General features: G+C 43.9%; 1 protein-coding gene across 4 annotated transcripts in view; it reads left to right on the forward strand.

Moving 5' to 3' along the window:
- The window catches only part of NSMF (NMDA receptor synaptonuclear signaling and neuronal migration factor), a 47595-nt gene that overhangs the window by 16099 nt on the left and 9601 nt on the right, over nucleotides 1-21895 (forward strand). The window contains exons 2-9 of one of the 4 annotated variants that reach the window (XM_060251096.1): nucleotides 3928-3989; nucleotides 4763-5278; nucleotides 10206-10281; nucleotides 11928-11996; nucleotides 17322-17374; nucleotides 17606-17695; nucleotides 19182-19303; nucleotides 20736-20819. In XM_060251096.1, coding sequence (XP_060107079.1) covers nucleotides 3928-3989; nucleotides 4763-5278; nucleotides 10206-10281; nucleotides 11928-11996; nucleotides 17322-17374; nucleotides 17606-17695; nucleotides 19182-19303; nucleotides 20736-20819 — 1072 coding nt within the window. The remainder of the gene's footprint in view (nucleotides 1-3927; nucleotides 3990-4762; nucleotides 5279-10205; nucleotides 10282-11927; nucleotides 11997-17321; nucleotides 17375-17605; nucleotides 17696-19181; nucleotides 19304-20735; nucleotides 20820-21895) is intronic. The other 3 variants (XM_060251099.1, XM_060251097.1, XM_060251100.1) reach the window with 3 other exon arrangements.

Raw genomic sequence — 21895 nt, forward strand, 5'->3', positions numbered from 1 at the left:
TAACAAAGAACAGATGGTTTTATTCTTTTGGGCAGCTCTGTGCGGAAGTGGAACCTACTGTAAGATTCTTTTTTGAGCAATTCTGTGGGGTTTAGTACTAGTTGCATTTGAGAAGGGCATTGTAACTTGTTCCTTTATCTCATCACTGATACTGGATGTGAGAGCAATTTGGCTGAGACATCTGTCTGTCGTCACTGATAACGCAGGTCCAAATATCTATCTGTGATTTAAGAAAATCTGGCTCCAGGCTCCCTAGGGCCTTGTCTCCATGCAATTCTGAGTTTCTTGGTTTTTGGCAAGATAAACAGGGAAGTATCTTTAGCCCAAGGATGTGAATGGAAATCAGTGTTCTCTTGAATGGCACAATATTTTTGGTCATGGCTATCGTGGGTGACTGAAATTTTCCAGCTGTAAGTGGCTCTTGGTTCTTTGAGCTTCCCTTCTCTTTTGGCTGCAAATGCCAGTGCCTCTCACTTCTGTGGCCAAGCAGGTTTGAAAAGGATAGAACAAAAGACGTCCTTGAGCACTGTGAGAACTTAGCTGGAACAACAGCAGCAAAGGCTTTGTCTGGCTCCTTCTCTCTGAAGTAGCCTGACTAGTGGTAAATGAGAAAAGGGCTGCGTGTGTTCCATGGCTGGGCTCCAAGACTTTGGGGGCTTTGGCAAAGAATGTTGGATACACCACCTGAATCTGGAAGAGGCCGGATGTGCAAATTCTCCATGCTCCGTGTGAACCCTGAGGAGTTGGGGGGACAGTGGACTCCTTTCCTGCTGTGGAGTGTGTGTGTGTCCCCGCTGAATGTCCCTCCTGGTGACCTGCTGGATTCTGCCCACCACTTCCATGTCAGTGATCTCACAGTATCTGCATAAAAAATTACAATCTAGGGCCCACGTATCTGAGCGACAACCTGTCCTGGATAGACTTACATTTGTATGAAGGTCCACCCAGATATCCCTGCTGCCCATCCCTTCTGATCAAGCAGTATGGTTGGTGTGGAACTGGGCTTTTTCTGTAGTTGCTCTGCCCCCAGCTCTGGAAAAATCGCCCAGAAGTAATACAGCAAATTCTGACTTGGCAGCTTTCATGGAGAGATGATTCTCTGTGTGGGTCTTGTTGCATTTGCGATGACAATGGAGCATCCACACAGATGTTTTCCTGGTATTTTCCTTATACCTATGAACCTCCTGCAACCACCATTCCCCCCTCTCCACTGGAAAGCTTTTTTTTTTTTTAAACCCTTGCAGTTGCTTTGAGCTTCCCCTTCTCTTTGGGCTGCAAATGCCAGTGCCTCTCACTTCTGTGGCCAAACAGGTTTGAAAAGGACAGAATAAAAGATATCCTTGAGCACAGTGAGAACTTAGTTGGAACAACAGAAGCAATAGCTACAGCATTATAATGCTGTATTGCCACAGTTTACTACTGCCTAGCTTTGTTTTAAAACTTATATAAGTAAATCTCTAGATCTTTTCATTGTGCAGTGAAAAGAGCTAGAAAATGACTTTTTAAAAAAGAAAGTTGGGAACTGTCAGGAGTGTCAAATTTATTTATTATGAAGGCCGGATCTGACATAAATGAGACCTTGTTGGGCCAGGCCATGTATGTCATAAAATGTAATGCCCAGGTAGCGGAGATATAAACTTTATAAAGGGCACAGAGAAACACAAGTAAAAGCTTAAAATAAAATATGCTTAAAAGATTAGCATTCTTGCAAAATTTTGTTTATTTAACAGTTTCTGATAATTGACACCTGTTGCTCTGAATTATTGCATCAAAATCTGGAGAAAACGTGCTGTAGCAATCTTGAGCATGCTGTTCAGGTGTTGTTCAGATATGTTTCTGTAAGTTGCAAACCTACTTTTGATTTATTGACATTCATTACAGAAATCTCATGGTGGGTGCTTTAAGCCTAAAACATGAAATGTCTGGGCATCACAAGCTTTTGTACATAAGTTGCTTCATGTGCTGGTTAGCCAATGGAGAAAATATAGGCTTTGCTCTGTAGTTCCTGTGCGATTGAGCAAGCCTGGCAAAGCAAGCTGTGATGCAAAAGGAAGCAAGAGAGAGAAGGAAGCAGATGACAGTGAGTTGCTCACAGGACTAATCGGAGCCTTCTGGGGGCCTGATCTAGCTCTCAGGCTGCACATTTGACACCCCTGTGCTACACTGCATAAATAATCAATTGTAATGCAATGGTGATCTAGCTGTTACCATTTTTTTATAGCCCCCCCCCAAAACCCCCCCCCCCTGCAAATGTGGGACTGAGATAAGGAAAATGGTGCTGATGTGGGTGGGCCATGAGAAAATGTTCACCTTCCTATCCATATGGCATCCCAAAATGCCTTGAGTATGATCTTTGCAAAAAGATTGCACAAAACTGTGTTTGCAGAAGATCCCAGCAAAGGCAGGGTGGGTGGACAAAGACGGAGGACAAATGGAGGACAATGTCCTGTGGATCCTCCTTTGCTGCTGTATGGAAACAGTCCAACTTGTCCTTTTGGAAAATATGCACGTTCCAAATTACTAGGGGTCTGGTATTGCTGATAGTGCTAGATAGTGAGGGGGGCCTATTGTTTATCTGAGTAGCAAAACCTGCTTCAGAGGTTTATGTGGGTTTGATGCCTTATTATGGGGGAGTCTTTGAAATGTAATGGTTGTTTTTAACTTGGGCTGTTAGCCATTTGGAATTTTGCTGGGGCAAAGCATGATATAAATGTTTCAATTAAAAGACATATAAGTAGAGTGAGAAGAAGAGAGTGTGCACTCCTACAACTGTAATTATGTGTGTCCTACTGCTAGTTTTTTCTAGTTCTACTGTAACTGTCAGCCTACCTACACACCCACTCTGTAAATTCCTGGTTAATGTTAAAATTGAGGATTCTCTTAGAGATCTCTGCTCCCCTCCTCCATAAACACCCAACTACATTTCCCGGGGTTCTTTTTGGAGAAGGAAATACTAGGGCTGCTATCTCCACTTGGGAACAGAGGATCCCCTGGTTTGAAGGCCCTCTCCCCCACTTCAGGGTTATCAGAAAGTGTGTGTGTGGGGGGGGGGGAGTGTTTGAATGTCCACTGAGCACTCCATTATACCATAGGGAGACTGGTCTCTGTAGGGTACAATGGAGAGTCAATCTGCAGGTATCTGGGGCTCTGGGAGGCTGTTTTTTTGAGGTAGAGACACCAGATTTTCAGCATAGCATCTGGTGCCTCTTTTCAAACCTCCCCACCACCAAGTTTCAAAATGATTGGAGCAGGGAGTCCAATTCGGTGAGCCCCAAAAGAAGGTGCCCCGATCCTCCGTTATTTCCAATGAAGTGAAGGCATTTAAAAGGAGTGTGGTCCCTTTAAATGTTGCTGTGCCTGTCATAACCTTGTTCCTGGCTTCACTCCTAAAGTCTCCTGGCTCCAACCCCAAAGCCCTCAGATATTTCCTGAGTCAGACCTGGCAACCCTAGGAAATACTGTTAAGCTGATGTACATATGCCTTGAGAATAAGAGAGCAGGATAGATACATAGACAAAAATTAAAACTTGGACCCGTATTTCATGTTGGAATTGGGGGAGGGGTTGTCCAGCAGTGGTTGAAACCTATTGTACTATTCCATGTAGGATGAATGGTAGGGTTGCCAGCTTTCAGGCAGAGCTTAGAGATCTCCTATAATTGCAAATGATCTCCAGCTTTTAGACGTCAGTTCCCCCTGGAGAAAATGGATGCTTTGGAGGGTGAACTCTGACAGTATACGCTGCTGAGGTCCTTCCCCAAATTCTGCCGCCCCTACAATCTCCAGGGGTTTCACAAACCCAGGGTTGGCAACCCTGATACTGAGTGAGAATGAAAAAAGTTTGACACAGGACATTCTTGGTGTGTCTGCTAACTTTTCTCCTTTCCCTTCTGTTTTTCCATGCTCTGGCACTTCATGGCTGCATCAAGAGCGGCAAGGGCCTTTGGAGACTACCTGTCCCAAAACCATCCTGAAGGCAGAAATGGCTCAGGTAGGAGGCATCACAAATGCAGACCTTTTCGTTTATGGGGTGGGCTGTTTTGGTGAGGGGCTGCAACTCCTACGATGCAGAAGGTCCCAGGTCTAGTCCTTAGCATCTCCAGTTAAAAGAGCTGTAGTAAACAGGGGTTGAGACGAGCTGCTGCCATTCAGAGTAGACAATATTGGGTTAGAAAGGTCTGACGTAAGATGAGGCATTCATTTGTTTTAGTTTTTTTACTTTTAAACGTACATTCTAGCATACAAAGGTGACTTCTGCATCACTCACTGCATTCTTTGCGAAAGCTGTATATATGCAGTCTACCTTATACTAATGAGTTTGATTTCCATAGGATAGGCACATGATTGCATTCGTGATGTGTGCTGTATTTCTGCAAGAGCATAGCAAAAAAAGAGGAAGCGAGGGAGGCATAATTCAGCTTCCTGAGGATCTGGGCCTTTGGTGGCAGAAGAGGGGGTGTTGTTAAAGCAAACTTCTAGCCATTATGGTTGCACTTAACAACTGTGTGCTTGCCCAGGGGATGCTCCAATGTTGTCAAGCAAAGTCTCCAAAAGCTAGAAGAAGGAAAATTTTGAGTGGTTGGATATGGAGCTCCTTGCCCCCCTATCTCTAACTAGCAAAATCAATGTGGGGAAAAGTGTGTGAATCCTCTCCATTTGCATAATTGATACCGATCTCAGAATACAGCCCTTGTCATTGCAGAAGCTGTTGCCTTTTGTGTAGCATATTCTTTTAAGTGCAAAGAGTTCTGTTTGCATTTTTAGATCACCTGTTGGCAGAATCCTACGTGGGACCAGAAGACTCTCCAGAGATGCACCAGGCTGCCCAAAACAAGCGCCGACTGTCACTCATTTCTGATGGCAAGTTTGAAAGGAGCTTCTCAGAGGAGCGTGGTGAGAAGCTGCCAGGAGAGGGCCCCAAGCCCCGTGTTTACACCATTTCTGGCGAACGGCCCATGCTGTCCCAACACCAGAGCGAGAGCATGGAGCTGGTGGTCATCAAAGGACCGGAGGCTGAGGAGGAAGAGGAGGAGGAGTGCTCCCAGGGACAACCCCTGCAGAATGCTGGCAGCTCCCATAACATCAGCAGGCATTGCAAAGATGGCTGGACCAGCAGTCGGCAGGTCTCCAAGGAGTTCCCTGGCTGTGCCCAGTTGGCTGCTCCTTCACAACACAACTTTGATCTTGAGCATCATCACCACCACCATCATCACCAGGCTGGCGAGACTGGCTGGCGCCGGAAGAAGTTGGAGAGGATGTATAGCATTGACCGTGTGTCAGGTGAGTGAAGAATAAATAAAAAGGGCTGTAATTTTAGCTAGACCAAAGGACTATCTAGGCCAAGGACGCCCAAACTTGCTTAACATAAGAGCCACATAGAATAAACATCAGTTGTTTGAGAACCGCAAGGAAGGAAGGAAGGAAAATAGATCTCCAGAGATGGAGAGAAAGCAACTTTAACTTTAAATGCCTTCTCTAAGCATGCTGACGGGGTGATGGGGGCTTTGAGAGCCACATAACATGTGTGAAAGAGCCACAGTTTGGCCACCCCTTATCTAGACCTTCTTAGCGCCTCCAAGACACCCCTTGGAAGCTCATCCTTCATCAATTATACTCAGCATCCAGTTCTTGTAGGTAAACAGAACAAGGTGGTTCCATGTATTTCTCATGACTGACAGCTGCAGATAGACCTAGTTTTATCTATTCCTTGTTCGAAAGCATTGCAGTAACCTGTCCCAGTTAGCTCCACAAATTAATTATGTATTGGGGGAAACATGTCTGTTTAGTTTGCTGTTGGCTAGCTGCTAGTTAGGGACAACCCACTTTGTAATGTTTTGTAATGCAGGTGAGCTTGTATTAGCCCTCCAAGTGAATTGGGACCCATCTAGTGGCCTTTGAGATGCAAATGGAATAGATTTGCTTACAGGAACGTGGGATCACCCAGTGAAGTTGGTGAGCAGTTGATTCAGGATAGACAAAATGAAATAATTCTTCAGACAATGCAGAATTCACTTGTAGAATTGACGGCCACAGGTACGCTGAGGTTGCTTTAAAGAGAGATGAGCCAAATTCATGGAGGATGAGAGGTCTCATGATGGCTGGTAGCGATGAGGTTTAAATCACATCTTTGTGTTCATAGATGTTTTCTGCTTCTTGGGGAGGAGCTGTGGCTCAGTGGAAAGCCTTTGTTTTGGATACAGAAGGTCCCAGGTTCAATCCCTGGCATCTCCAGTTAAAAAGGGCCAGGCAGTAGGTGATATGAGAGATCTCTACCTGAGACCCTGGAGAGCCACTGGCAGCCCAGTTAGACAATATACTGACCTTGGTGGGCCGACGGTCTGATACGGTATAAGACAGTTTCATCTGTGTGTGTTCATGCTGTGCTGCAGGCCTTTGCAGGCAACTGGTGGCTGGGAAATGGGATGAATTATTGGTCTGATTCTGCAAGACACTTCTTAAATCTTTCCAAAGGAAAATTAGTGCCCCTGCACTGTTTTATTGTTTTTCTTTGTACCTACTTTGTCTCTGCAAGATCGCCTTTTAAGGATCCCTATTGCATTCTAAGCTGGTTTGTGCTAGCCCTTGAGCATTGCATAAATACCTGGAAAGCAGCCTAATGGAGGCCCTAGGGTCTTCCTTGACAACACATCCATTGTGCAGCACTGTGTGTTCTGACAATGCGTTTGTAATTTTACCAGCAGTGGCTCAGCCTGGCTGAGCAGGGGGTAAAATCTCCAGCCAGTCAGATTGTCATCCTGTGTGTAGGGCTGAACGACTCATTCTATCCTTGCGCTCCTAGGCGTTGTCAGCTGATAAATGTTCTGGCTAATTTTGGATTTAAAATTCAGGCGCTACATCCAGGAGTCAAATCCATGCATGCCCACCAGTCCTGTTCCAAGTTTCTCCAAGAAGTCAAATTTATATTCAGGGTGAGAGAGTATGCCAGCAAAACTTGCTGTGAAATACAACTGAAGGATCTGCTTCTCAGTAGCTTAAAGCATCTTGCTAGAAGAGGCTGAGTTAAGATCTGTGCATAGTTTTTGTCTCCTTTGCTTTCAGGTACTTGGTCTGGATAGAATAATGAATGCCCTTGGCCATAACTTGGGGTCTACCCAGGCTGTGTTTAGTGTTATCTGTTGGTTGTTTGAATTGTATTTTGGTCCTTTCTGTGTGCTGTTTTGGGTCACTTTGCAAATAAAAGCTCCATAAAATGGTGTAGTGGTTAAGTGTGCAGACTCTTATCTGGAAGAACCGGGTTTGATGCCCCACTCCTCCACTTGCAGCTGCTGGAATGGCCTTGGATCAGCCATAGCTCTCGCAAGAGTTGTCCTTGAAAGGGCAGCTTCTAGGAGAGCTCTCTCAGCCCCACCTACCTCACAGGGTATCTGTTGTGGGTGAGGAAGATAAAAGGAGATTGTGAGCCACTCTGAGACTCTGATTCAGAGAGAACAGTGGGGTATAAAGCTACAGTCTTCTTTTTCTAAATAGCATCTTAATATTGGCAGCTATGTATCAGAAGAAGAATACTTATGGCTTTCATTATGCACAGTGCTTCACTTACCTTACCTCAGTTCTCCTGACAGCAGTTGTGTAAGGCAGGCCACTATTATCTTATTCTTGCTGATGGGGAAGTCCATTTAGTAGGTGAGCTGATAAGGTGAGATTTGTACCTGCTATGCCATGGCTCAGAGCCCACCGTTCCAACTTCTTCCCGGCTTACATAGCAGTGGAGCTTCTGGATCTGTCCCCTTGCTGTTTGCCAGACCCATATCCGCAGGAAGGATTGCCAGGTTCCTGTTTATTATATGGTTTGAAATTGTCATAAGTGATGGATTCTGTTTTGTGCATTTCTGATCTGCATTCTCAGCCCAGCGCAGCTTCCAGATCAGCTTTTTGACGTCGTGCCAGAAACTTTGTGGAGTGGGATGATGTCTTGAGCTGCCTGTATCACACTACACAGGCTGAGAAGTCACTACTGTGCACTGGACTCAGCACCCTGCAGACCTTTTTAAAAAATTAAAAACTGAAGGAGCCATCCTAAGCAGGTTTACTTAGAAGTGAGCCCCATGTTAGTGGTGCTTTTTCCTAGGGAAGTATGCAAATATTGATGCTTTTTTCTAGGAAAGTGTCCTCGGATTACTTCCTAAGTATCTAGGCCAGATGGCTTCAAAGATAGATTTCAAATTCTGTAAGCAACAATATATAATCTCAGTAGCCAAGGGATTGAAGAACCTGATTTCAAGTGTGTGTTATGTCAGGATATGTGTGTGTGTGTAGTGCTTCCGTGTCCTGCATTAGTCTTCCCCATGGATAGCAAATGTAGAATATATTGCACATTTATGACAAATATATTAATGTAATTTACCTAATATATGCAGTGTAAATGTAAGATAGTGTTCTTTTAAAAATGTGTTTTCCACAAGGTATGTTAAAAATTGATGATAAAAAATAGAGGGTACTGCTTAAATCTTTACAGAGACTCATAATCAGCTACAGGGACTCAAACAAGTGGCTGGATACTAGCAGCTTTTCCACTGGCACAAGAGGGAGGAGAGGGCCACTTTTGACCTCTGAAAATGTTATGCTGGGGACTGTAAGGCCCTCATGAACAAAATACAATGCAGGACAGGGTTGCAGTGAGGAGAGAAACCTTACCCCTATTTCCTGTTCTGCTTCCCTGTGGAAAAACTGGTAGGATCCAACCCTAGGAATACAGTTGGAGAGAATAAAAAACAGACTGTTCTTTCCGAAGCATACAAATTTTGGCACATATACTTTAAAAAATTCTCTCTCCTAGAGTAGATTATTGGGAAATGAAAAGAAGAATGTGTCTGAAATTTGACCTATGTAAATTTTTTCTGGTATTTTAGTTCCAAATTATCTGGTCTTCTTTCTGTACTGGAAATGTTCATTAGGACTCATCCATTGTTCCATTTTTAAATTTCTGAATTTTATTCTGAGCGCTGTATGCAAGCAGCTTGCTGCAGAGTTTAGTTCCTTCCATTCATTTGTATCTCTCCCCTTCCATTTTTACTATTAAATAAAAATACCCAAACAACCAGTCCTGATGTGGGTGTACATATGAGCACATGAAGATTCTTTTTGTGTACTGTTTTATCAATGCTCAGAAGTGTTTTCAGGCATCAGTAAAATACAGTTCACATACAGTCCTTTCACATACAGTCATAACAGGGATTGCCTTTCATGGTATTTTATGAATGCATGTATGCGCAAGTCATTAACCTACAATGATACAAATGGATTTCAAAGACTCCAAGCTGTGGCCAACTGTGCACATTTTGATTTTCAGAAGTAATTTTGGAACTTCTCCTAGTTATTGTAGAAGGAGTGCAACACGGGTCAGAGGAAAATACTGGAGCAATAAAAGGAATGGAATAGGCAAACTCTGGTCATCCACAGGATCTAGACATTTAAATACCCAGTTGTTGCCAGTTCAGAATTTGGAATCACAACAACTCTGCAGTATATTGTTACATGTAATTTAAACGCTTTCAATGAGAACCAGCGTGGTATAGTAGTTTCTCAGACTAGGATCTGGAAGCCCTGGGTTCAGATCCTTACTTTCCCGTGGAGGCTCTCTGGGTAATCTTGGTCCAGTCATTCCCTCTCAGCCTGGTTTCACAGGGTTCTTGAGAGGATAAAATGGATGAGTGTTCTTGGATAATGATGTTTTAAGACACTCTGGATCCCTCTTTGGCAGCAAAGCAGGATTGTGGTGGTGGTGATAATGATGATGATGTTGCAGCATTATATGTAGTATAGCCAGGAGATCCTAGGAATGTCTGGCAACCAGAAGTTCTAGCTCTTTTAGTGTTAGCTGTGATACTAAGTGTTAGCTAGGTACTAAGCTTGCTTTTAAGGCAAGATACATTTCAGAGGTGGTTTGCCGTTTCCTGCCTTTGTATCACAGCTTTAGTATTCCTTGAAAGTTGCCTTTCCAAATACTAGCCAAAGTCGACCCTGCTTAGCTTCCAAGTTCTGATGAGATCGGGCTAGCCTGGGCTATCCAAGTCAGGGCTACAAAGCAGGGTATAAATGTCTAATCCTGACCTGGTCTAATGTGCTGAGTACAAAAGATTAACATAGTCACCTGGTGGTTCATAAAGACTTTGAGTGCTCTACTGATTAATACTCCTTGCTTCTTTTCCCAAAGGTTCACTGATGTTTGTTTGTTTTCATCTTCTAGATGACGTCCCAATCAGGACCTGGTTTCCCAAAGAGAACCTGTTCACTTTCCAGACAGCTACAACAACTATGCAAGCGTAAGGAAGACGGTGGTCAGGGCGGGAGGGGTCCTGCTGTCTACTTTGGCAGTGAATGTCTACATGCACAATTGCTTACCCAGTTTTGTTATTACCTTAGTTGGTTTCTTTATATAGTACTATCCATGTTTATATTCGTGTCACTCACAGATCAGTATCACAAGAAAGACAGGTTGCTTACCCCACTTGGTAAATTTTAGCTGGAAGGGAGGGACAAAGGGAGGATGAGTAAAGGGTGATTTCTACCTCTTGTTAGTTGCTTCTGCTTTTCCTATGAAATGTCCTTTGTTTTGGCTCTTCTTGTTTGTTGAGCAGTGTTATCTTGAGTCACAGTATGTGCATTTCAGCTTTTAAGTGTTTCTGTACTCTTGGAAGTGGCAATGGCCACTGTTTTCTTGTATGGTAGTGTCCATGTGAATGTTTGCTGACATGCACAATCTCCCCACATGTTACATGCTCATTTCAACAGGGAAGCACCTTGCCCATTAAGTTCTGCTTGCCAGACATTTGCCGCAGTATGATTAAGGGCTGGAGGAGGGAGGATTTGTGCAGGTGTTAGAGTGGTTTCCAGCCACAATTTTAAACAGGACTGAAGGCAAGTTTGGTCAGTGTTGGAAATATGATTCTTCCAAAATGTAGGTTTTTTTAAAAAAAAAATCAAAATATGGGTTGCTTCTATAGGAAAGAATTTGCTTAACATGGAAGGATTTCTTTACTAATACCTATCTTTTTCTCTTCTTCCTCCCCTGCTTTTCTTGGAATCTTCAGCATCTCGTAAGTACAGCTATTATTGCTGCTCTCCCTCCCCACTCCACACACACATAACCCTTTATCTCTTGTCTTTGGAGAAAACCCCCGGTTTCCACACTATTATGTTTCTATGAAAATGCACCAAAATGAGTTAATTAACGACAGTCTAGCCATATCTCCTGCAGAACAAACTGATGGCTCTAACAGAGATGCTTTGTCTCTGGGGTCCAAGCCTCCGTTTCCCCCGCCAGCCTTTTCCCCTACATCTTGGCTTGTTTCATATCTGAGATCAACAGCTGGCAGCTTGTGGATCAAACCCAGCTCACAATAAAAAGCCACAGCTTGTACATCCAGCCAGTCCCTCTCTGCTTCCTCTTCTCTCTCCTCACTCCCTCCTTGTTCTTCTTCAGCAGCAGTTAGTTGCAGGCGACTAGGGGGATGGAAAATGTGACAATCCTTCCCTCCTGCTTCTAGGATATTTGCTTTTTGGTGCAATGGAAGAGGAAGAATGGGAAGCTTTCCCTTCCTATATACCATGGAGGTGAAGTGTGCCCAAATGAATGTGGGGAGATGTAGGGTCAATGTGTTCATGCTAGCTTTGAACTCCCTTTCCCTGTGTTTTGACAAGATGCGGTCTCCTGGTTTTCCTTTCCCTAGGACCGATGTGTGCCATACATTCAACATCCTTGTCTGTTCTTTCAGCTTCTCTCCCGTCTTGTTTGTGAATCATTTTGTGGCCTGCGTCGCCTCCTCCTCCCTCTTTTCATCTTGAGAGGCTCGCCTCTTGTCCAGTGGGAGCACTCCAGCTCTCTGTCCTGTGTTATTTTTTTCCCCATGTTGTTTCCCAGTTTTGAAGCTGTTCTAGTTGGTTTAATGGCTTGAAACTGGTTTCCCAGGGCATTCAGGGGCTACGCAGAGAGGAAGAGGCGGAAGCGGGAAAATGATTCTGCAGCTCTGATCCAGAGGTAGGGGGCGTCTCTTCCTCGCACGGGTTCAATCCTTGCCTTGTTATTTGCATGGGCCACCTGCAGGGGGCACCAGCACTGCTTTTTCTTTATTTTTAAAGCTGGCGGGTAAGTTAATGCAGATACATAGAGTCCATGCTGGGAATTTTTTCAGAGAACATGCTGTGGGAAATAAGTAGGGCAGTTCCCATGTTCTTAGCGGGATACTGTCACATTGGAATTCCAAACCAGATTTGGGGAGAACTTGAGGCCAAATGTCTACTGAGACTCCAGTGTGTAGAACTCATGTAAATAAATGGTTGGTAGAAAATAGAAGTGATTAAGCAGTGTTCTTATACACTCATGTCCCAGTTGCTTACAAAATCAAGGTGAGAAAGGACTGTTTCCCTGGACTGAGCTAGTCAATTTGCAGCTTTGTGGGCTGAACCTATCCTCTTGAAAGCTGTTTGATTCGTCCCCTGGCAACCTGACAGAATGTTTAATAAAGCTGTGGTAAAACGTTTGCCAAGTTTCCCTCCAAAGAAGGAAAAAAGGTTTCCGTGTTGTAGGAAACCGATATCCAATAGTTTTATGCTGTATCTGGATTTTGGATTTATTTCCCTGGCTACATGAAGGAAGGACAGATGTGTAAGGCTGCAGTACCAGTCCGTTCTACATTGGTGAAGCCTTAACAGGATACCTTTAATATGAGCCCTGACCACACTAAGTGTGGTTGGCTGCCTGCTTGTGTGGCAAACATTCTCTTGGGACCCAGAGTGGCCACAATTGTACAGAAGTCAGGCATCTTGTCCTAGATTGTAAATCTGTCCCCCCACCCCACCCCCAGAGTTTCAAACTGCTAATGGTTTTGGATTAAAAAATGCCTTCATTTGAACAGGAGGTGTCTTCTTGTGAGCAGAAAAGCGCCTGGCAACAACTCTGTGGTTTAAAGCCAACCAAAGGCTTAACGTTTATGTAGCATTTCTGAAGTGTTCAGAGCTCTTCAGATACTTTTATCTCCCTAATCCAAAACTGGTATTATTATGCATACAATGCTGATACAGTGGCTGAAGCTGAGAATTGTCTGCCTGAAGTGAGAAAGTTTGTAGCAGAGGCAAGAACCAATTTCCCACTCAGTTTATGCCGCTCTCACTCTCCTCTTCCCTGCGGGGCTTCCATTGGATTTCACACTATCTGCCACAGGGCTGCAACTCGCTCCGCCTCTTTCACGCAGCAAACAAGATCCTCTAAAAACCAGTTTCTGTTTGCCGCGCAAAAAAGATGAAGCTAGTTGCAGCCCCAGGGCAGATAGTGTGAAATCCGACAGAAGCCCTGCAGAGAAGAGGAGCGTGAGAGTGGCATAAGGCTAGTGGGAAATCGGTCAAGGTTTGAACCAGCTCCTGCCCCCTAAGTAACCATTGTATTGCCCACTTCTCTACAAAGAGAAGAGCTGCAAGTTTTCCTGGGCTCTGCCAAGCTTGGTTTTGCTGTGCTAAGTGGAGAATTATTATTTTTTAATTTAAAACAAAGGAAGGAAAGCTGTCTTGAAAGTGTCCCATTATGAAGGCTGTGAGAGAGTACAGAGTTCCTCCAAATGGTGCTAGTTCTGTTTTGGGGAAGTGGACTTCTTTGTGAGTGGCTGTGGCAGTTCCGGTAGTTGTGGCAGTTCAGTCCTCACTGCTTTTGCTGCCTTTCCAGCTGGGAGGGAGCGAGGCTGAGCGCATGCTACTCTGGGGGGCTGAGGAAAGGCTTAGCTACCAGCATCATCTCTTGAAGCCTGGCAGGGTCAGACCTTGTGAGTGGTTGAATCTGAAGCCAGGGTGGTGGGATGATCTCTGCTGCCTTGCCTTGGCAGGATCCCAAACTGCAGTGCTACACTCTTCCCTTCTCTCCTATATCCCAGATCCTTGCTTAGAACCTATTGCATGTTTGGGAGGAGTTATGAGCCTGAAATACATGCTGTCTCTCCCCCTCCCTTCTGGTGCTAGGCTGGCCTGCTCGATCTCCTTGGCTCTTAAGAAGTGCTTGTGCCAAACTGTGCTTGATACAGTCTACAGGAGCAAGGGGTTATTGAAGCTGCATTGTTAAGGTTGGGAGAGGGGCATTGTTGAATATGGCTGGGAAACTGGGGGCGGCAGCTTATTCTCTGAAGAATTTGAAGAGACCTTCTCATTGCTACTCCTCAGGAATCCTATGCAAAAGGGCTTTGGGGGGGTATCTAGTTGGAAATGTGGTGAAGCTTTTCATTTGCACGTGTCAGACTTTCCATGTGATGTCTTGCTAGGCAAGTGAAAAGTCCAAGGCAGAGTTTTTTTGTGTGTGTTTTTATGAGCCCTTCTTTCTCCCCTGGCACCCTATCCAGGTGGGACCCACAGCTGGTATCACATTGCTGTGCTCATATCCTTTGGTATCTTCTTTGCAAAGATGGGCAGTGTGTGTGACTGTGTGAAGGATGGAGGGAAGACTTTGGAAAAAGCAGTACAATGAAGTTCTGCAGAAGACAGATCAGGGAGAGCTTCGCCATCTTTTGGGGATGCTTTGAGATGCCTGTTGCCTGGACATAGAATTATGCATAGGGCCAGATTGTTTCAAGCCTGTTTCAGTCTGGCCTGATCTGTTTGCGACTCATGCTGGACCCAAGAAGGGGCCCATGAGTGTCTCCATAGTAACCAAGCCTAGCATGAATGTGGCCGTAGCGAGCTATTGTGTTCTTTTGGAAGAATGGTCTGGTTTTGTTCTCATATTACGTCTTTTCTGTGACTGAGATCTGTTCTTTGTGTTTGGATTTTTAAATACCTCTGCCCACACTTGTGCAGTGAAGGGATTCCTACGTTGTTATAGAGCCATTACCTGGCTCAATAACTTTTTTTATCCTGCCTTAGGGACAAGGACTGGGTGCGGGGGTGAGATGGGGGCTGTTTTCCTGTTCTCATTCACACAGCCAAATAGGCAGGGTTTGGGTTGGCTGTTTTTCTGCATCACAGCATCCAGCAATATCTATTGAGGTCTTTCATATTCTTGTGAATCTTGACTCTGAGAAGTTTTGGAGTGTCCTTGTTTCTCTTCTGTGGAAAATATCTTTGCTTCCTACTTCGAGGTGGGGGGTCCCTTTTAAAACTGTGTTGTCAACGTATTCTTGTCCTCCAATTGTATCAATTTACTTGGAAGAGTACTAGCTTTGTGGTGCTTCATACTAGATTAATTTATATGTCCTGTCTTTCCTGTCTTTCCATTAAAATCAACTACCCCAAACGCACATCATTAAAATTAAAAACAGAGCTAAAAATATGTACAGACTTAAAAACAGTGATTGAAAGATTGGTCAGAAAGGAGGTAAACATTGAGGGAATGCCAAGCAAAACAAAAAAAAGTCTTCACCTGCAGTTGTCTGACACAGCTAGAACAAGACATTTTGGTCCATGAGACCAAAAATCCAACCAGAGGGACAGGGATAATAATACCAGCTCTTACTAAATAATAAAATTAAAAACCTAAGCTAATTTATAATTGACCACTGTATACTAAAATTCTAGATCTGCCACTTCAGAGACTGCCTCCCATGCTGAATGGTCATGGTTTCAGGCTGCACTGTAATCACTGTTTATTTCAAGATGTCAACCATTGAAATAAACTTCTAATTTGTTTATTAATTCAAGGAATAATTTAACCTAAAATAATCAGCAAAGGGGCCACTCTTGGAATTCATTTCTGCTCTTGACAGAGGTGGTTATCTCAGGACAATAGGTGTGAGCAGGTCTCTGGACAGGTGGGATATAAATCCCACAAATAAATATGTTTTAAAAACCTTCTGAATCTTGATTAAATGGAAATCTTTTTTTTTTACTTCCTCAAGTGGGTGAAATGAAGGCAAGCTTTTCCCCATTACTGTTTTCTCTTTATTTACTGCTCTCCTTATTTAAAAAGAAGCCTGACAAACCAACAGCAACAATAATTAATATACATATCCTATTAAAATTACCAACACAGAGAGAATGGTATAATAAAACTTCACTAAGCAGTGAAATTAAATATTAAAATCCGTTCCTGAAAAGGAAGGTCTTAATCTTCTTTCTGGGATTTGTATCATGATTTCAGCGTTCAGAGCACTTTGTATACATGATTTTATTTTAATCGGAATTCCCAGATCACCGCTCATTCTTTTAGTCCCTATGTTACATCAACTTTGCCAGGTTTGGGCGTCTGTGTGAGTCACAGGGAACGCCATGGGACCAGAGTAGCTACTTGAAAGATCCTGCTGTCTCACTCCATCAGATCACACAACCCTTTTCAGAAAAGGGACTTGTTTCCCCAGATTCACCAACAGATAATGGGGCAGTTTCTGACAGACAGATGAAGCACGGGAGCCCTCTGGTGGCGATTGTTCACATGAACATGCTCACTAACATCACAGGTTCAGAGGGTAGCAACGTCGGTCTGCAGGAGAACAGTTAGATTCAAGTCTTGTAGCACTTTAGAGAACAACTAAATTTGAGGGGCATAGGTTTTTGAGAACCGACACTCCCATATCTGATGATGGGAGCTTTGACCCTTGAAAGCATGTACCCTTAAAATCTTGCAGAATTTCTGACATGGGCAGCTGAGCATCCACATAGCAGTTTTCAGTGCACCTTGCCGCAGGTGTTTCCATGGCTGCCATTATCTCTGGAGGGATCTTTCAGGCTTCTAAGACAAATGGTAATTATTTTTTCTAAAGACTTCCAGTGGAATGGGGAAGGGTGGAAATGGTGGACACAGGGATTGAGGTGAGGAAAATAGCACCACATCATCATAGCATATCTTCCCATTGACATGGTCTGTGATCTTTATAGAAAGATTGTACCAAGCCAAAGCAAGGGAAAACCTAAAAAGGGCATCATCAAAGTATGATGAAGTGTGGAAGCTCCCTCTGCTCTAAAAGGGGGCTCCACTTTGGGTGACCAGCAGGAATAAAGCCTCAGTGTAGAAGTAACCACAACCAAGTGGTGTTGTTATGGCTTTCCCTCTTTGAATTACTGGTGTTGTTGTTATGGCTTTCTCTCTTTGAATTACTGTGAAATGTATAGTGAACTGTGGCTCTGGCTGTGCTGGTCAGCTCTGACATTAGCACAAGCATGTTTATGAATGGTTGTCATCTCAGGCATCCATCTGATTTGGAGTGTCTGATCAGGATTCTGGGCAGTTCCAGATGTTTCTGCTGGAAAGCTGGAGAAAAATCCTTGCTCTTCTGACTCTTCTGCTTTCTGCAAACTCAGCCTGATACATGAATCAACTTGGACCTCCCTATGTTGACTTTACCTTCTCTTGGATGCCTGGTATTGACAGCCTTCTTTTTTTCATTTCTTCCAGAAATTTCAGGAAGCATCTGCGCATGGTGGGGAGCCGTCGCATGAAGGCACAGAGTGAGTGAGGGAACAGGAGGCGGGAGGCTATGCCGACTTATGTCCCAGGTCCTGGCATCCCCTAGACAGTTGCTTTTGCCTTGCTTTGGATCAACCCATAGAGGAATTTAGCCTTCCTTTCTGTCTTCCAGTGTATCTATAATAGAGTGATTTAGAGCATGAGCTTTTGAGCCAAGAGTGTGTCTTCATTAGTCATAAAGCTGTAATAGTTATTGTTTTTAATCTTTGTAGCATTTGCCGAGCGGCGAGAAAGGAGCTTCAGCCGGTCCTGGAGCGACCCGACTCCCATTAAGCCTGAAAACCTCAATGACTCCCGAGAAAGTATGTCCTGGTGATTGTGTCCTCATCCCCCAATCCAAACTAGCTGGCTTGATATGGCTAATGTCAGAGGAAAAAATTTGGATAGACAGTATGTATCAACACCTCCAGCAGGTGCTTAGGTTAGCCAGGGGCCTGTTCTCTTCATTTTGCCATGGCAACTGAGCCTTCTTCACACTGTGGTTGACATTGATTATTGGTGACCAAGGAAAGACAATGTGGTAGCATGCTGCTCTGTGAAGAGTTGCAGGGTTGGTCCACAACCAGGGGTACTGGGTTGTCCTCTGCAGGAAGTTCTTATAATACACCTAGGGCCTTTTTTTGTGGTAGGAACTCCTTTGCATATTAGGCCACACACCCCTGATGTAGCCAATCCTCCAAGAGCTTACAGTAGGCCTTGTAAGAAGAGCCCTCTAAACTCTTGGAGGATTGGCTACCTCAGGGGTGTGTGACCTAATATGCAAAGGAGTTCCTGCTACAAAAAAAGCCCTGAATACACCCTACCTCCTCTCTTTGGATATTTTAGAAGCAGTCCCATGGCTGATTGTTTTTAGTGTTAGCTACCAATTGATCCCTTGCCAGGTGGGTCCCTTGCCAAAAAGAACTAACTATTAGATAGGTTCCTAAGGAGCAAGAGAGAGCTGAACTTCATATATGAAAAAACAGAGCACGGTAAAGTGAAAGGGGTTGGTGGGAACAGGAATGGCAGAAGATGAACCAAGCAAGAGCTATGGCATAGCATCAGAAGAGCCCTGCTGGATCAGACCAAAGATTCATGTAGTCAAGCATCATGTTTCCCACCCCAGCCAAACAAATGCTATAGAAGGCCTACCATCAAGGCTTGAAGGCTAAGGCTGTCCATCTGCTTATCTTTCAGAAGTTCATATTCTAGCTTGTACTATCTCTGATCATGGGGGTTACCTTCATTCATCATGGCTTTGATGGACTTAGTTCCCTTAACCATATACATCAATGGCTGTTACCACATCTTGTGACAGCAGCAAGTTCCACAAATTAACCGTGAATTTATTTATTCCGTAATTTATATCCCGCCCTTCCCACAGAATGGCTCAGGGCGGCTCACAACAACGACAAAACGATAAAACAATAAAACAGAAGCAAAGTTATTACATTTAAAAGTTAAGCATTCAAAAACCTAAAAACTATAACATTATTTGTTACTTTCTTGGCACTTTTTGGTTTATGGTTACCAGTGGCCTCTACAGAGCTGAAAGGTCCTGGGGACAAACCTGGGCCTGCCATGTCCTCCAAAAAGGCAGTAGCCACAGCTTCACAGCTGGACTTGGTGTTCTTTTGGGTTCATCAGCAGGCTTCATTGACCACCTGCAGGACAGTTTAATTACAGTCCGGTTTTGACAAGTAAAGACAGCACTAATTGTGTAGGCCCCTTCTTAACTTGGGTAGCTTAGGAGTGGTGTGACTTTGCTTAAGGGCCCTCATAATACTCCTGTTGTTTTGTACCCCACAGGCCATGAGTTCCAGGACTCCTGCTGTGCACTTGATAAGAGTGTCGACTTGAACTGGGAGGCAGAAAAAGAGCTTGAAGCTGCAGCATGCAGTGGAGAGGACTTCATCCCACCCAAGATCATGGTAAGTGATACATGCAAAATTCCTGGAGCCCCTTCACCCAGTGTCCTAGGCCTCTAGGTCAATGTGGTCTAGGGCAAGGAGAGCGGGGATATTCCTTTGTTTCATTTTCTCAGTTGCAACCTTTTTCTTGCTTTATACAACTGAATGGCGCAAAAGAATATGGAACAAAGCTTGTCTTCAAAAGGAACTCTCCAAGAGGAGAGGGAACACAGTGCTTCTCACTTGGTATGACATGAAGATTTCTACCTAAGGCAGCAATGTCACTAAAGCCATCTATGGTGATATGGCTGTAGCTTTTGCTGCATTCATAGAAGAGGGAGGAGAAAGAGGAGAATCTCCAACTGGCTCAGGTCACAGACCATCTCTGTGGTGAATCTGTGCAGCACCAGCCCAGAAACTTCCTGCTTTCTTCCTTGGAAACACACAGCAGCTTCTTCTGCGGTCCCTGTGTGGAGAAAACCACAACTGTGAATGTTTTGGATTTAAAAACAAAACAAAACACAGTAAATTCAAAGGTTTGCCCCAAAGTTCTGTTCCAAGAAAAGGTGGATTGTGCCAGTTTTAAAAAAATGTATGTTTATTTCTACAAGCAATGAGCATGGAAGGCTCCATAGCAACATGATTTTTGCCAAGCAGTGTCCATATATTCTTCAAACTTACTTCCCCCACCCCCAGCCTTAATGGAGATAAATTTGCTTTAATTCAGCAAAAAGCTGAAATGCTAAGATTTTACATCAGCATGATGTTCTGCTCTGGCAACAACCAAGGAAGTAAATGGAGGGTGGAGTTTGGAGTATGAAGGATGTTCAGTCTCCCTGGCTTGACATTATTTCATTACTAAACCAAATATATGAAAGCCAGCCTAGCAAGGACTTGCAAAAACCAGGTACCTGTCATTAGTTATTTATTTTATGTATTTACAACTTGCTTTTCTTCTCAATGGGGAGCCAAATTGGCATACAGCATTCCCCCCTCTTTGCGTTATATCCTCGCAATAACCACCCAGTGACTTGTCCCAGGGCACTAAACAAGCTTCCATGGCAGAGTGGGGATTCAAACCTGATTCCCTCAAATTTTAGTCTTGCACTTTGTGGCACCATACTCGCTCTCATTCCAGCTCTTGTTCTATCTCTGCCCATTTTCCAGTGGAGTTTTCCTGCTTCAGACTAGTTGGATTGGTTCCTTGCAAGGAAGGATTCCTTCTTATTTCTATGGCCGAGCCTCTGGCATTTCAGCATGCCCCTTGATGTGTGCAAGTTTTTGCTTTGGGATTTTCACACTCTTGACTTAGTTGCTAGCACATCTACAATGGCAAAAAAGTCCTGCCCTTGATGAGTGATCTGTGACCTGTACACTAGGCATCTCGAGCATCCCGGGCTTCTGTGTTACTTGAACCTATTGTAATGGCATACTCCCCCCTCTTCTCTTTCAGCTCATTTCCTCCAAGGTGCCCAAAGCAGAATATGTTCCAACAATCATCCGCAGGGACGACTCATCCATTATACCCATTCTCTATGTAAGTTGGTACAGAGTGCCTTTGTGGGTAATATGCCCTCCCAACTGCCCAAGCTTGGGGAGGGGAACTGCTCTTAGGAATTTCTCTCTGATGTGGGGGCTGCTGGATGCTGAAGTAATTGCAAGTACTATATAGTGTATGTGCAAAAATAGAAGGCATGCAGAGAACTTAATGTGGATTTGGCTTTGTGTTAGTGTTGGCCTTTTTTCTTTGTCTTGGGATCATTGTGACATAATTACTTCTGCTGAATCACTGATCTGCACATGAGCAGAAGCTGTATTCGCGCTTCTTGAAATGCTTTACCACGTTAGTTAAGTGGGTAGCATATCCTCGTTGGAATCTTCTTAATTTTTAAAGAGGATAAGATAATAAGAGAAGCCATGTTGGATCAGACCAATGGCCATCCAGTCCAACACTCTGTGTCACACAGTGGCCAGAAAACCAGGTGCTGTCAGGAGGTCCACCAGATTCAGAGAGGAAAGTCTAACAACTGGTGTTAGTCATGATACCTCAAACGGAACATCCGTGTTCACTGGTGCTGTATCTCTGAATACCTGCTCCCAGGAAGCAACAAAGAGGCTTTTGTCCTCTGTGCCTCTCTTGTGGGCCTTCCAAGGTGTATCTGGTTGGCCACTATCAGATACTGGGCTAGATAGACTAATTAGAACCAGTAGGGCTCTTATACTCTTAAACTGAGCATTTGGTTTGTGAGATAGTTTCCTGGCTCCTCAGTTGAGATATCCAGAGAGGAAAAAGTGCTTATAAAGCACAGCTAACTCACACTTTTGTTACATTGAATATTAGCTATTTAGATATCATCCTAGCTAGGCAATCTGTAATTGATATTAATTACATGTTTCTTCAGGAATGTATTCCTGTATGCTGTAGGTTTCCAGTTAAATCCCTGTTCCAAACAACTCTTCATTGGGTATCCATTGGCATCATTAGATTAAAAATCCCCTGCATCCAAAATATGTTGAATTGCTTTAATAACACCTTATCCTAATATAATATATGGGTATCCCAGCACAATGGAAGGTGGATGAAGAGGTATTGTCATTTAATATAATGCTGTT

Source organism: Heteronotia binoei, chromosome 12, assembly GCF_032191835.1.
Source record: "Heteronotia binoei isolate CCM8104 ecotype False Entrance Well chromosome 12, APGP_CSIRO_Hbin_v1, whole genome shotgun sequence".
Taxonomy (NCBI): Eukaryota; Metazoa; Chordata; class Lepidosauria; order Squamata; family Gekkonidae; genus Heteronotia; species Heteronotia binoei.